Source organism: Bos mutus, chromosome 21 (genome assembly GCF_027580195.1).
Source record: "Bos mutus isolate GX-2022 chromosome 21, NWIPB_WYAK_1.1, whole genome shotgun sequence".
In the NCBI taxonomy this organism is placed as follows: domain Eukaryota; kingdom Metazoa; phylum Chordata; class Mammalia; order Artiodactyla; family Bovidae; genus Bos; species Bos mutus.
In genome coordinates this window covers 5,718,159-5,730,216 of record NC_091637.1, presented here as the reverse complement: position 1 = coordinate 5,730,216, position 12,058 = coordinate 5,718,159, and the positions used below count along the sequence as shown (strand labels likewise).

The window sequence follows — 12,058 nt, the reverse complement described above, 5'->3', positions numbered from 1 at the left end:
CCCCTGCAGGCCGCCTCTGGGCTCTGCTCTGGGCACTGGAGCACTGCAGCCCGTCATTAACCAGCCGCCAGGGAGGCCAGGGCTCGTGCAAACGCAGAGCTCAGGGATATTTCTCAGAAATCAGGGCCAAACACCATTAAAAGCTGAAACAGGAGCAATTCCCCTTCTGGGTACATACCCAAAAGAAGTGAAAGCAGGGACTCAGACTGTACACCTACGTTCGCAGCAGCATTATTCAAAAGAGCCTAAAGGAGGAAGCAACTGAACGTTTATCAGTGGATGAACAGACAAAATGCAGTGTATTCATATGATGGAACATTATGTAGCCAAACAGGAAGGAGATTCTGACACCTCCAAGGACACGGACCAAACTGGAGGACATCGTGCTGAGTGAAAATCAACCAGTCACAAAAGAACAAATACTGTCCTACTCCACGTATATATGAGGTCCTTGCTGCTGCTGCTAAGTCGCTTCAGTTATGTCCGACTCTGTGCGACCCCACAGACGGCCGCCCATCAGGCTCTGCCGTCCCTGGGATTCTCCAGGCAAGAACACTGGAATGGGTTGCCATTTCCTTCTCCAATGCATGAAAGTGAAAAGTGAAAGTGAAGTTGCTCAGTTGTGTCTGACTCTTGGCGACCCCATGATCTGCAGCCTACCAGGCTCCTCGTCCATGGGATTTTCCAGGCAAGAGTACTGGAGTGAGTGTCAAATTCAAAATGGAAGGGTGGCTGTCAGGGCTGGGGGAGGGGAGCATGGGCTGCCAGTGTCAAATGAGGACAGTTTCAGTTCTACAAGACGAAAGGAATTCCAGGGACGGATGGTGACAGTGGAGGTACAGCAATGTGAATGTACCTAATGTTATGGAACTGCAGGCTTAAAGGGTCAGACAGAAACTTTTCTGGCACGTATTTATTACCATAAGTTTTAAAAATCTGGAGAAGGAAAGGAAGGAAGTAAAAAGGGAGAGGAAGGAAAGGGTTGGGGGAGAAAGGAAAGAAAAAAAGTTAATGGAATTCCTAGAGCTGATGACTTTAAAGGGGAGGGTGACCTGGAACCTCATGGTGTGCCCGTGTCCACGGATCAGCCCTGGATCAGTCCCCCAGTGGGTCCACATCACTGGGCTTTGCAGACGAGCCCGTCCTACAGGGAGGTCTGTGGGTCCAGAGGGTAACTCACCTTCAAGACTCCATGCACCACCAAAGCAGCCTCGGCCTTAGGGCATGGCCTGTCTGGGGTGGGGGTGGGGGTGGGGGACAGACAGATGGAGTTTCCTGCAAATTGATTCGCGTCCCCAAAGCAAGCACTGGCAAGTCAACCTGACATAGGTCGAGGTACTGGAGTTTTGACTACACAGTGGACAGGAACACCGTGGGGCTCGCCATCCCCATCAGCCCAGGGTGAGGCTTACGATCATCTGTTTCACTGTGGAGTTACAGACAGGCCTGGCCTGACGGCCACAGCCCTGCCAGGGACTGCCTGTGTGACCCATGCCATGTCTCTAGCCTCTCTGTTCTCGGGCCGCCTCCAGCATCTCTCAGTCACTGTGGCACAGCCAGGGCCTGGCCCTTTCCACTTTCCATGAGCTGTATGTGCTTTTGTCACCAGGCAGAAGGCCCCTGGGGCAGCTAAAGTCCCGGGGGTGGTTAAGCCCCTGCCTCGAAGCTGCTCACGCAGGGGGGCCAGCTCAAAGTGGTTCTGATGCTGCCAGCTCTGAGCTCAGAGCAGGGCTGCTGCTGCAGGTGTGTCTGGGCCTAAACCCCACTCTGGTACCCCCTCACCCGCTTCCCTCTCCAAAGTCCTCCTTGACCTCGGTTCCACCCAGTGAGGCTCTTTTCTCTTCTCTCCCTCAGCCAAGATCTTCTGCAATGCTGTTTCTACTTCTTCACTTCCTGATCTCATCCCAGTTTGCCCCTACCCAGCTTCCCTCCCCAGCAATGCCGAAAGTGAAAGTGAAAGTGAAGTCGCTCAGTCCTGTCTGACTCTGCAAACCCCATGGACTGGAGCCTACCAGGCTCCTCCGTCCATGGGTTTTTCCAGGCAAGAGTACTGGAGTGGGTTGCTATTTTCTTCTCCAGGGGAACTTCCCCACCCAGGGATGGAACCGGGGTCTCCACATTGCAAGCAGACGCTTTTACCGTCTGAGCCACCAGGGAACCAATCCCTAAAGCTACTCCTTTGGGGCCGGCAGCAGCATCAGGCATTGTTAACCACTCCCTTCCCACACCTCTCACCTCACTCCTTAACAACAACCCACACCAGGTCTGTCTGCCTTCCCGCCCGGCCCTGACCCCAGCACTCTGCTGTGCCTCTGTGGGCAGCTTCTCTCTCCCCGTTGTGCTCTGCTCGGCCTGGCCAAGGCCAGCCTCACCAACAGCTGCAGACACACCAGTCCACCTGTCCTCCCCAAGATGTAGCTCCTGCGGCACCCGCTATGTGACCTGCCACTGCTCCCCCAATAGGGCAAGCACCCTCGCTTGGCTGAAGGGTCAGCTCTTCCATGATGCCCCCACACTTCTGGGTGATCACTCCCCAGCCCTCCACCTGGCCCCCAGTGCTCCCTGAAGAAATGCCTACTCAGCACAGATGCTTCACCCATCTGTGACACCACTGCCTTCTGCAGAAAGGATTTGTAACTGGCACCTACCACTATGCCAGGAGATCTTCAAAACTGCTTGTTAGGAGAGTGGATAGATGGTGGAGTGGGGATGCACAGAAACATTCTTCCATGTCTAAAGTTTGAGGTGGGCGGCCCCTCTCCACCTACCTACCATGTGAAGGTTTCCCTCCTCTGCCCATTCATCAAACCAGAGAAGACCCAGACTCCTTCCTTGCTTCCCTCAACTAGACAACCTCTCTTCCTTGCACACGGCCAGCTCTGTTTTACACTAAAGTCAGATACTGATTCTTTGTACTAGACGGTTGGTTCCTTAGAGCAGGACTGACTTACTCAGCGTTGACTCCTCTGAGAGGGGCCTTCACCCACAGAAAGGGTCTTGGGAGGCATCTAGTGGGGAGCACGGGTGGACTCCCACTACCAGAGGACTCCCATCGCCGGGCAGCCTCCCATCCCCCATCCCCGGGCGGACTCCCACACCAGGTAGACTCCCGCACCGGGTGGACTCCCAGCACCAGGCAGACTCCCGTTCCCGGGCGGACTCCAGTCACCAGGCGGACCCCCCAGCACCAGGTGGACTCCCACTACCAGAGGACTCCCATCGCCTGGCGGCCTCTCGTCCCCAGGCGGACTCACACCTGGCGGACTCCCATCCCTGGGCGGACTCCCACACCGGGAAGACCCCCAGCACCAGGCGGACTCTGGTCACCGGGAGGACTCCCACAGTGGGCGGACTCCCATCCCCGGGCGGACTCCGGTACCCGGGCGGACTCCCACACCGGACGGACACTCGTCCCCAGGCAGACTCCCAGCACCGGGAGGACTCCCATCCCTGAGCGGACTCTGGCACTGACCCTGCACCAGCCCCGCTCAGCACTCAGGCCTCTGCCTAGGGTGCCCCCCCCCCCGCCCCTTGTGCCCCACCTGCCCAGGGGTGGCAAGTCTGTGTGTGAGCCCACCCCCGACCCAGGAGCAGACGCCGGCGCCACGTGCAGAGCCCTCTCCAGGAGGAAGCAGACTCACCATGTTCATGACGGTGAGGATGAACCTCTGGGCCGCCTCAGCCCCGTGGTACTGCACCATGTCGGCGTCGGCCACCACCAGGGTCTCCACCGTGTGTTCGCTGGTCAGCCGGATGGCATTCCTCCGCTGCCGCCCGTCCCGCGACTGCCGGCCCTTCCTCGGCTTCTTCTTTCCTAGAAAACAACAGAGACATTCATGCCGCGCTTTGCTGTTTCCTCACCACAGGGAAAGGATATTAGTAAACAGTGAGTAACCCTCTGCTGACTCTTCAGATCAGTTGATTTCCTAGAAGACCTTACTTTGCTAAACAGCTAGGGTTATTACTGAGTCCCACGTCAGAACATCTGGACACTCAAAGCCGCCACTTGAGGACTGACATACAGATTTGTGGGTGCAAACACCTCTGACCAACATCAAAGGTTGATGTCAATAACATGCACTTTCAGAATTGGAATGTGAACAGAAAGACAGTTCCTTAATTCGATAGCTATTATTTCCATTTTTACATCAGCCCACACGGAAGCCTTTCTTTGGGACTGGAATGAAAATCTTCCATGCGGGCTGATATAAAAATGAAAATAATAGCTATCAAATTAAGGAACTGCCTTTCTTTCTCTTCTTGGAAGAAAAGTTATGACCAATCTAGACAGCTTATTAAAAAACAGAGACATTACTTTGCCAACAAAGGTCTGTCTAGTCAAAGCTATGATTTTTCCAGTAGTCATATATGGATGTGAGAGTTGGACTATAAAGAAAGCTGAGCACCGAAGACTGATGTTTTTGAACTGTGGTTTTGGAGAAGACTCTTGAGAGTCCCTTGGACTGCAAGGAGATCCAACCAGTCAATCCTGAAGGAAATAAGTCCTGAATATTCATTGGAAGGACTGATGTTGAAGCTGAAACTCCAATACTTTGGTCACCTGATGCAAAGAACTGACTCATTGGAAAAGCCCCTGATTCTGAGAAAGATTGAAGGCGGGAGGGGAAGGGGACGACAGAGGATGAAATGGTTGGATGGAATCACTGACTCAATGGACATGAGTTTGAGTACACTCTGGGAGGCCTGGCATGCTGCAGTCCATGGAGTCGCAAAGAGTCAGATACAACTGAGCAACTGAACTGAACACAGAAGCCAGCTCTGCTACAACCTCTATAGAATAAACTCAGCCCATAGGTGTACAAACTGGTTTCACACAGTGACTCAGTCATTCTAGAACCGAAGATGAACACAAAAAAACCTGAAATACGGTTCATAGTGTATAAACAGTCTGTGCAGTGAGACAAACTGAAAAACAACCTACAACCACAGAGAAAGCCAATGATGCTAAAACAGTGGGCAGTCATGCAAAGCACAATTGTGAAGATTATTTAGTGATGTAGAGAGAAGCACATATGAATCTATATATAGTTAAATCTCAGGTTGGCAAAGATTTAACACACAAGCATCTTCAGGCCCAGGGATAATAACCTTCTTTAGGAAGAACTTAACTAAAATATGAATCATGGGTGATGTGTGATCTTCATTTTCCTTTTTTTCCTCTGTATTTTCCAAATTTATACAATAGAACAAGTACTTATTTATTTAAAGTATTATCCCTGAGTCTGAGAAAACCCCAGAAGTCACTTTTAAACTATAAGCAATAAAACAGAGGACAAAATGTATGACTGTCTTGTCAACCCGCAGGGTGGGTCCCTCCTCCCCAAAGCCAGGCTCACCTCCCATGGAGACTTCCAGGCCTTAGGAGTGGAATTTAGGAAGACAGGGTCTATTCTAAGAGAAAAGATATGGTCTCAGATGGTACTGCGTTTGCACACAGCCAGAATGAAAGAGGCCCCTGGCTGGCAATCTCACTCTGGACCTGCACTCACATTCACGGAGCCCCTCTGAATACAAGGAAGGTAGACCATGGGCAACCTCCAAATTCTGAGCTCAGCATGCTTGCCGGGCACTCACTGCCTGAATCAGGCCAACCTATCCATCTTGGAATATGCGATAAGCCACGTCACCCTCACTTTAAAGCAGCAGAAGTGAAGGGCCACCCAAATAGGAGCTTTGCTGTAACCAGCACACCCACATTTTCCAAGGTGATGAAGAAACAAACTGTGCCGTGGCTCCTCCCTAAGCTGGGAGTTATTACCCATCTTTCCGCATCCCCAACTCATGGATTCCTCTGCAGCTACTCCCCACACTGGCTGCTTATTTTCACCATGTCTGTGTTTTCTGGTTCCTGCATGAATACAGCTGCATTTTTAGCAGTGTCTAAAGGATGCATGAGCAATATTTCTCTGGAAGATGCTGGGCTGAAACAGCTAAGTGGTGAGTGCTTTCTAGAAAGGTATTCTAGCACTTCCCACCAGAGGAGCAGGTGACCCCTGGACTTTTCACACAGCAAAACACTGCACTGGGCATCCGTCTTTCAAGTAGGACCAACAAGAACTGCCTCTCCCTCCCTGATGGACCTGGGAGAGCTAACAAATGGTGCCACAAAGGGTGTAATGTTGCACGCTAACATCTGCCCAGAATACTCAGTCACAGGTAAAACACAACAGTCGGGGCTCTGTGGTTGTTAAAGGGTTTGCAACTACAATGACTTTGTCTGCCCCTTTTGCCCCCAGCCCCGGGCCCAGTACATGTTGTGAAGTAAACACTCACTGAATGAGTGCATGCTTGAGTGGATGGATGAATGAATGCATGGATGAATGAGTGAGTGGAATCCCTATTTCCCACACAACAAAGCTGAAGTCAAGCACTGGGCAGAGGTGGATTTGGCCCTAGAACCCAGGCCTCACCCCACAGCTCTGACTCTCCTGCCTGCACTGCTTTGGGTGTGAACAGGCTCCTCAGTGTCATCTGAACTTAAAACACAGGGACAGGAAAGGCCACGGAAAACTCAGCAGGAAAGGACTCTGTGCATGGCCTTGACTGCTGTAGGACCTGAGCAGGAGGAGCAGCCTTCTGCCTCCACGCGCACCAGGCCCTCGAGTCAGAGCAGCAAGTACACAGCTGGCCCGGGGCACGCGTGCTCCTGCTGTGTCCCCTCACCAACAACCGAGAACTGGGGCTGTCACACGGCAACCACGATAGGTTGGCTGGTGATCCCTCCACACGTTCAAGGACGTGAACTGGTGTTCACGGACACCCTGGTGCTCCGTCCTTTCCCAAGCATAAGAAGAGGAGCCTAAAGACTCGAATCAGATTCCCACAGCCAGCTGGGTTTCAGGAAATCAGAATTTTTCAGATTTCACGGGACAGTGTAGTGTCCGGGCCGCATACTGAACACCCCTTCCAGGGACGTCTAGGACAGCAAACCCTCATCAAAGGCAATACTTTTTTCTGCAGTGGAATGAGTACATAAAGACACTCAGCAGTCAGCATCCAGAAGCCTGGATTGGGGAACAGCAGGTAAGATAGCTAGCGAGGACCTGTATTCCCTCTCCCTACACGTGGGAACAGGAGGAGCAGAAGACAGCTCACTGCCCTCCTCAATCCCTGCTCCCAGCAACCCCTCCATCAGCAAAGCTCTACAGCCATCACGCCTGATGATTCTTTCTTTCCTACAGGGAGAACAGAACCATAATCTATTTTTACCTTTAATTCCATGAACTGCATCAATATTCCCTAATAAAGTCTCAGCAATACCAATATTCACAGATGAGAAGCATATTGAAAAGCAACAAGAAAAACATCAATTTCAGAATAAAATTGGTCCTGAATCTAGACCTCACAGGAGAGGTCAAAATTGAGGCCAAGCAGGCAGGCAGCCACCTGGGGGCCCTCCAGGCTCACTTGGTAATCAGCTGTCTCCCTCCACTGTGGGAACGGGGGAGGCGGCCCTCACCCCACCGATGAGGACAGACCGCAGCCTGCGAGGCCCCGGGTCTGTTGTCACAGACGCCGGGCATCACTCCCAAGTCCTGCCCAACAGTGTCTTTTGCCAGAACGTCGCTGGGGCTTGGTGCTGACTTGGTAGACTTTCAATCTCGGGCTTCACATTATTTTTCTTACATTTATTTTCCCCTTGCCCCAATTATCTATCAAAGAAGAAAATTGTGTGTGTGTATGCAAGTTACCATGAACCTTGTTTGGGACAAGACGCAGGAGAGAAGAAGACAAGGAAGAAACCAAAGGCATTCTAAACACTGTACATTTAGCATATCCAAATCATTCAAAGAGTTTGGGGAGTGTTCAAAATGCTGAGCGAGTATATAAGTTACTGTAGTTATTAGTTTTGCTCTTGGTAAAGGAAAAAAATAAGCTGTTATGAATTGTCAAGCTCTATATAACAACAGCAGAGAATTTAGGTATTCACAAGGGAAAACCAATGCATAAACTATAAAATACTTCATGTAAGAATTCAAACAGTGGAGCGAATTACTCTATGTCCTGCAAGGAGGATCCTTGCAGGTCTGATTCTATAACGTCATCTCCAGGGAAGACCTCAGGTTATCCTCATGCCAAAGGAGCCCTGCCAGCTGCAGAAGCAAATCAGAAGGAAAACAGACACTGTGGAACAGATGGAGGCAGCTACCCAAGGACACTGGGAAGACAAAGACGAGCCTCTCCCCCAGGAACTGGGTGGAAGGCATCCAACACGCTCACAGAGTCAACGAGAACATGCACACTTAACCTGAACTTGGCATTCAAGCCAGAAACATCAACATTTCCCACACGCAGCACTCAAGGTCCAGACACAAGAACGTCCCCACCCGGGTACACTAGTTCAGTGGACAACCAGAACCCTCAGCACCGGGGAGGAGTCCAGAGCCACGTGTTCCTTTAGCTGCCCTGACCATGGGTTTTCTCCAGCTCTCTCGTGGGCAGGATGAGAACAGTCCCATTGGAAGCCCTTGCAGCTCTGTGATGTGTTGCCCAGAATTCACCTGAGGCCAGAGGACGGCCACCTGTCCCTCGTTCTCGTCTGGAGGCACGGCTCGGGGATCTGCGCCCAAGCCCCTGAGACCTTCGTAAGCCCTGGGGAGAGGGGTCTCCTCTGGGGCTGGGAGAGGGGTCCCCACTGGCAGGACAGGCCCTGGTGCCCAGAGTGAGCACAGGGCGCAGGAGTTCTTCACCCTGGGGGCCATGGAGGCCTACAGATGAGTAGCAAGCAACGACAGGATTCAAAACAGGGATGCGGTTTGGGGCAGACCAGAGCGTGCACCGAGCTCAACCACAAGCTACTTGTGGGACTCTGGGCAAGGCTCAGAACCTCGCCAAGTCCACGTGACTGTCTTCAAAATCGGAATGATCACCCCCACCGCACAGGCCTGCACAGTGACTGAGGTGCTTATGGAGCACTTAGTTCATTCTCTGGGATGCTGTGATTCTTCAATAAATGGCACCCTAATTGCAATGACAATTATGACTCTGGTGACAGCCAGGTCACCTAGTGGCCAAGGACAGAGCTTTAGAGACAGAATACTTGGATTCAAATGAGGGTCCCCATTGTTCTGTCTGATCTGGGGTAAATCATGTGCCCCCTGCTAGCCTCAGATAACTTATCTATGAGGCAGAGGGACAACAGCTCCTCTCTCAGTGGGCTGCGATCAGGCTTAAAGGAGATCCAGGTGCAATCCCTGAGCTGAGTGCCTGGCTCACAGTACGTGCTCAATAAAGCTTAGCTCTACTGATGACGGACCACTGCTGTTCTTCATAGAGACAAATGAGGAGGGTGGGCCTGGAAGCTTCAGCCAGGGTGTCCCAGATGGCTGTGTGACCCATGCAGCTCATCTAGTGCTCCCTCTGAACACTGCTGAGGAGGAAACGAGACAGCCCCAGGAAGCCCCAAAGAGCATCTGGCAGGTGAATGCATACCGCCAAGGCTATGGTCAGGAGGGGCGATGGGACACAGACCCAGAGACACACCTGACCTGCATAGAAACCTTCTGAAGTGCCAAAACTGTCCTCCCAACCCATAATTTGTGTATAGCGGGTTCTAGTTTTTAGACAAGGTTTCCCCCAGGGAATCACTTTTTAGAACCCTCATTTTCACACCTTATTCTTTTGGAAACAAACAGTCCCTGGGCTGTCTGAGGATGCGCTCTGGAAAGTTGTTCCTAGGGAGCACTCATTGCTTCTGAAGGCTCTCTAGATGAAGTGCATGGGCCCACGTGTGCGCTGGGGACAGGTGAAGTCACACCTGTGAAGCCAGTGCTCTGAGGACGTGGCTTCCCAAAGCTGCAGCCGAGGTCCCACCAGAGCCTCCAGGGTGAGCTCACTCCACCCTGCAGACTGTTGTCAACCTCACCTCCAGACAAGACAAGCAAACAGAGACCCCCAGAAACGTGTCCGGCATCTTGCTCCTGGAGGCCACTAACCCCGCTGACTGGGAGTCCAGCCTCGCAGAATGACCACTGTCCACTCTGCCCTTGAATTGGGTTCTGAGTTTCCTGAAATCAGGAGAAAAATTAAAAGCTTAAGAAAAACATGCCAGATGATCAGTTTTACACAGCCCTCCAACAGGAGGAACACCATTCCTCAGGGAAAGACAGTATTTTCCTAACACCAACTTCTAAAATAAAAACAACAAGTCAGACTTCATCTAGGGGCCACTGCACTAGCCAGCGCTTCCCACACTTTATGACAAACGTGATCATGGATTTAGTTTAGCTACATCTCTCAGGAACCTTCTACAGGAGTGGAGGACCAAAAACTACAGCACTCATCAGAGGGAATTCCAAAGAAATTGTCCTACATGTTCCAAGTGGATGGCCTCGGGGATCCCTCGGTCCCGGGGGCAGTGGGAGCACCCAGAGGAGCCGCTATGGGCCCACAGCCAACAAAACAGGCGGGCAGAGCCGAGAAGGGGGATGACCGGAAGTCAGAGCCAGAAAGAAGAGGGAGGGCACACGCTTCCAGAATCAGGGGTCAGCCCAGCGGGCAGGGCCCCGGGCTCGCTCAGTGTCAGACTCACCAAGGCGCCACGCTAACCTCCCTGCCGGGGCAGGCCGGGCTGCCATGCAGGACATGGGGAGGGAGCCTTCTTTTCTGTACCAGCCACATCAGAAACGAACTCAAAACTGGACAACAGAAGTTACCCTGAGAACAGTGAAACCTCTTAGACCAGGCTGAACAGGAGGCTGGAGATCTGGGGTCTACCCCGCTTGCCGGGGAGAACCCCTGTAGCCCACTGCAGGGGGAGGACCTGAGCAGACGACCCTGAGGCTCTTGGAGTGCCCCCTCCTCCCCGAGCCCCCTGCTCCCCAGGAATCCTGCAAACTCCAAACTCCCATCCATGCTATAGTCTAACATGGGTCTATACTTAGCTTCTGGGCTAGACTGTGAGCTTAAGGACCCAAACATCAGCCTCTGGACCTTCCAAATTGCCAAGCATGGCCTAGTGCATAGCAGAAACACTTGAGAATTACACTTGGTTGAGTGATTTTTTTTAACTCTTTGAATTCCTAATTAATAGCAAGATTTTCAACAAACTTAACCTAAATGTCCTGAAATTAAATTCACATACAGCACGACCATCACCTAAGGGGGCAGTTGTTCCATGGCTCAGTCGTGTCTGAATGCTTGTGACCCGTGGACCGCAGCATACCAGGCTTCCCTATCCTTCACCTCTTCACAGAAGGCGGGGGCAACGCTAACTGTGAGGAGCCCAGCTATGGCACCCGATGGAGCTGAGTAGAGTATGCCTGTGTTGTGGGGGCCGGGGGCAAGCTTCCTCATTTCTAAAACTAGGGGATAATTACTCCACTCTCTTAGGATGGATGTGAGTCAGGTGTAACACAGGACCAGGTGTATAACTGTTACTATTCAGTCACTAAGTCATGTCCGACTTTTTGTGACCCCATGGACTGCAGCACGCCAGGCCTCCCTGTCCTTCACTATCTCCTGGAGTTTGCCCAAGTTCATGTTCATTGAATCGGTGATGCCATCCAACCATCTCATCCTCTGCCGCCCTCTTCTTTTGCCTTCAATCTTTCCCAGCATCAGGGTCTTTTCCAATGAGTCAGCTCTTCTCATCAGGTGGCCAAAGTATCAGAGCTTCAACTTCAGCATCAGTCCTTCCAATAAGTATTCAGGGTTGATTTTCTTTCAGATTGAGTGGTTCAGGTATATAAGTGCACTCAAATATGCTGCTAGTTTTATTTCTATCCTTATCATTACATCACTATTACTGCTGTTAACTACTAGGGTCTAAATGCTAGTTTTTAAACTTTGTGTGAGTGACCCAAAACAAATAGTGGATGCTCGTATACACCCTACAGGGTCTGACCAGGATCTCTAGTCTAGATACTCACCAATCAACTTGTTGTCTTCAATATTTCTTACTAGGCAGGAGCATGAAATAATTTCCCTAAGGACATCCTTAATCATGCAACAACAAATTAGAATTGTACAAAAATAACAGTTTCAAGAGAAGTGGCTTTTAACTCCTGCTCAATATCCCAATGTAACCTCCCAACAT

The 12,058-nt window shown here is 51.4% G+C and overlaps 1 protein-coding gene across 4 annotated transcripts in view; it reads right to left on the bottom strand.

The window, feature by feature from the left end:
* The window catches only part of ADAMTS17 (ADAM metallopeptidase with thrombospondin type 1 motif 17), a 406,417-nt gene that overhangs the window by 334,568 nt on the left and 59,791 nt on the right, over window positions 1-12,058 (bottom strand). For all 4 annotated transcript variants that reach the window (XM_070358154.1, XM_070358156.1, XM_070358155.1 and 1 more), the window contains exon 4: window positions 3,642-3,814. In XM_070358154.1, the coding sequence (XP_070214255.1) occupies window positions 3,642-3,814 (173 nt within the window). The remainder of the gene's footprint in view (window positions 1-3,641; window positions 3,815-12,058) is intronic.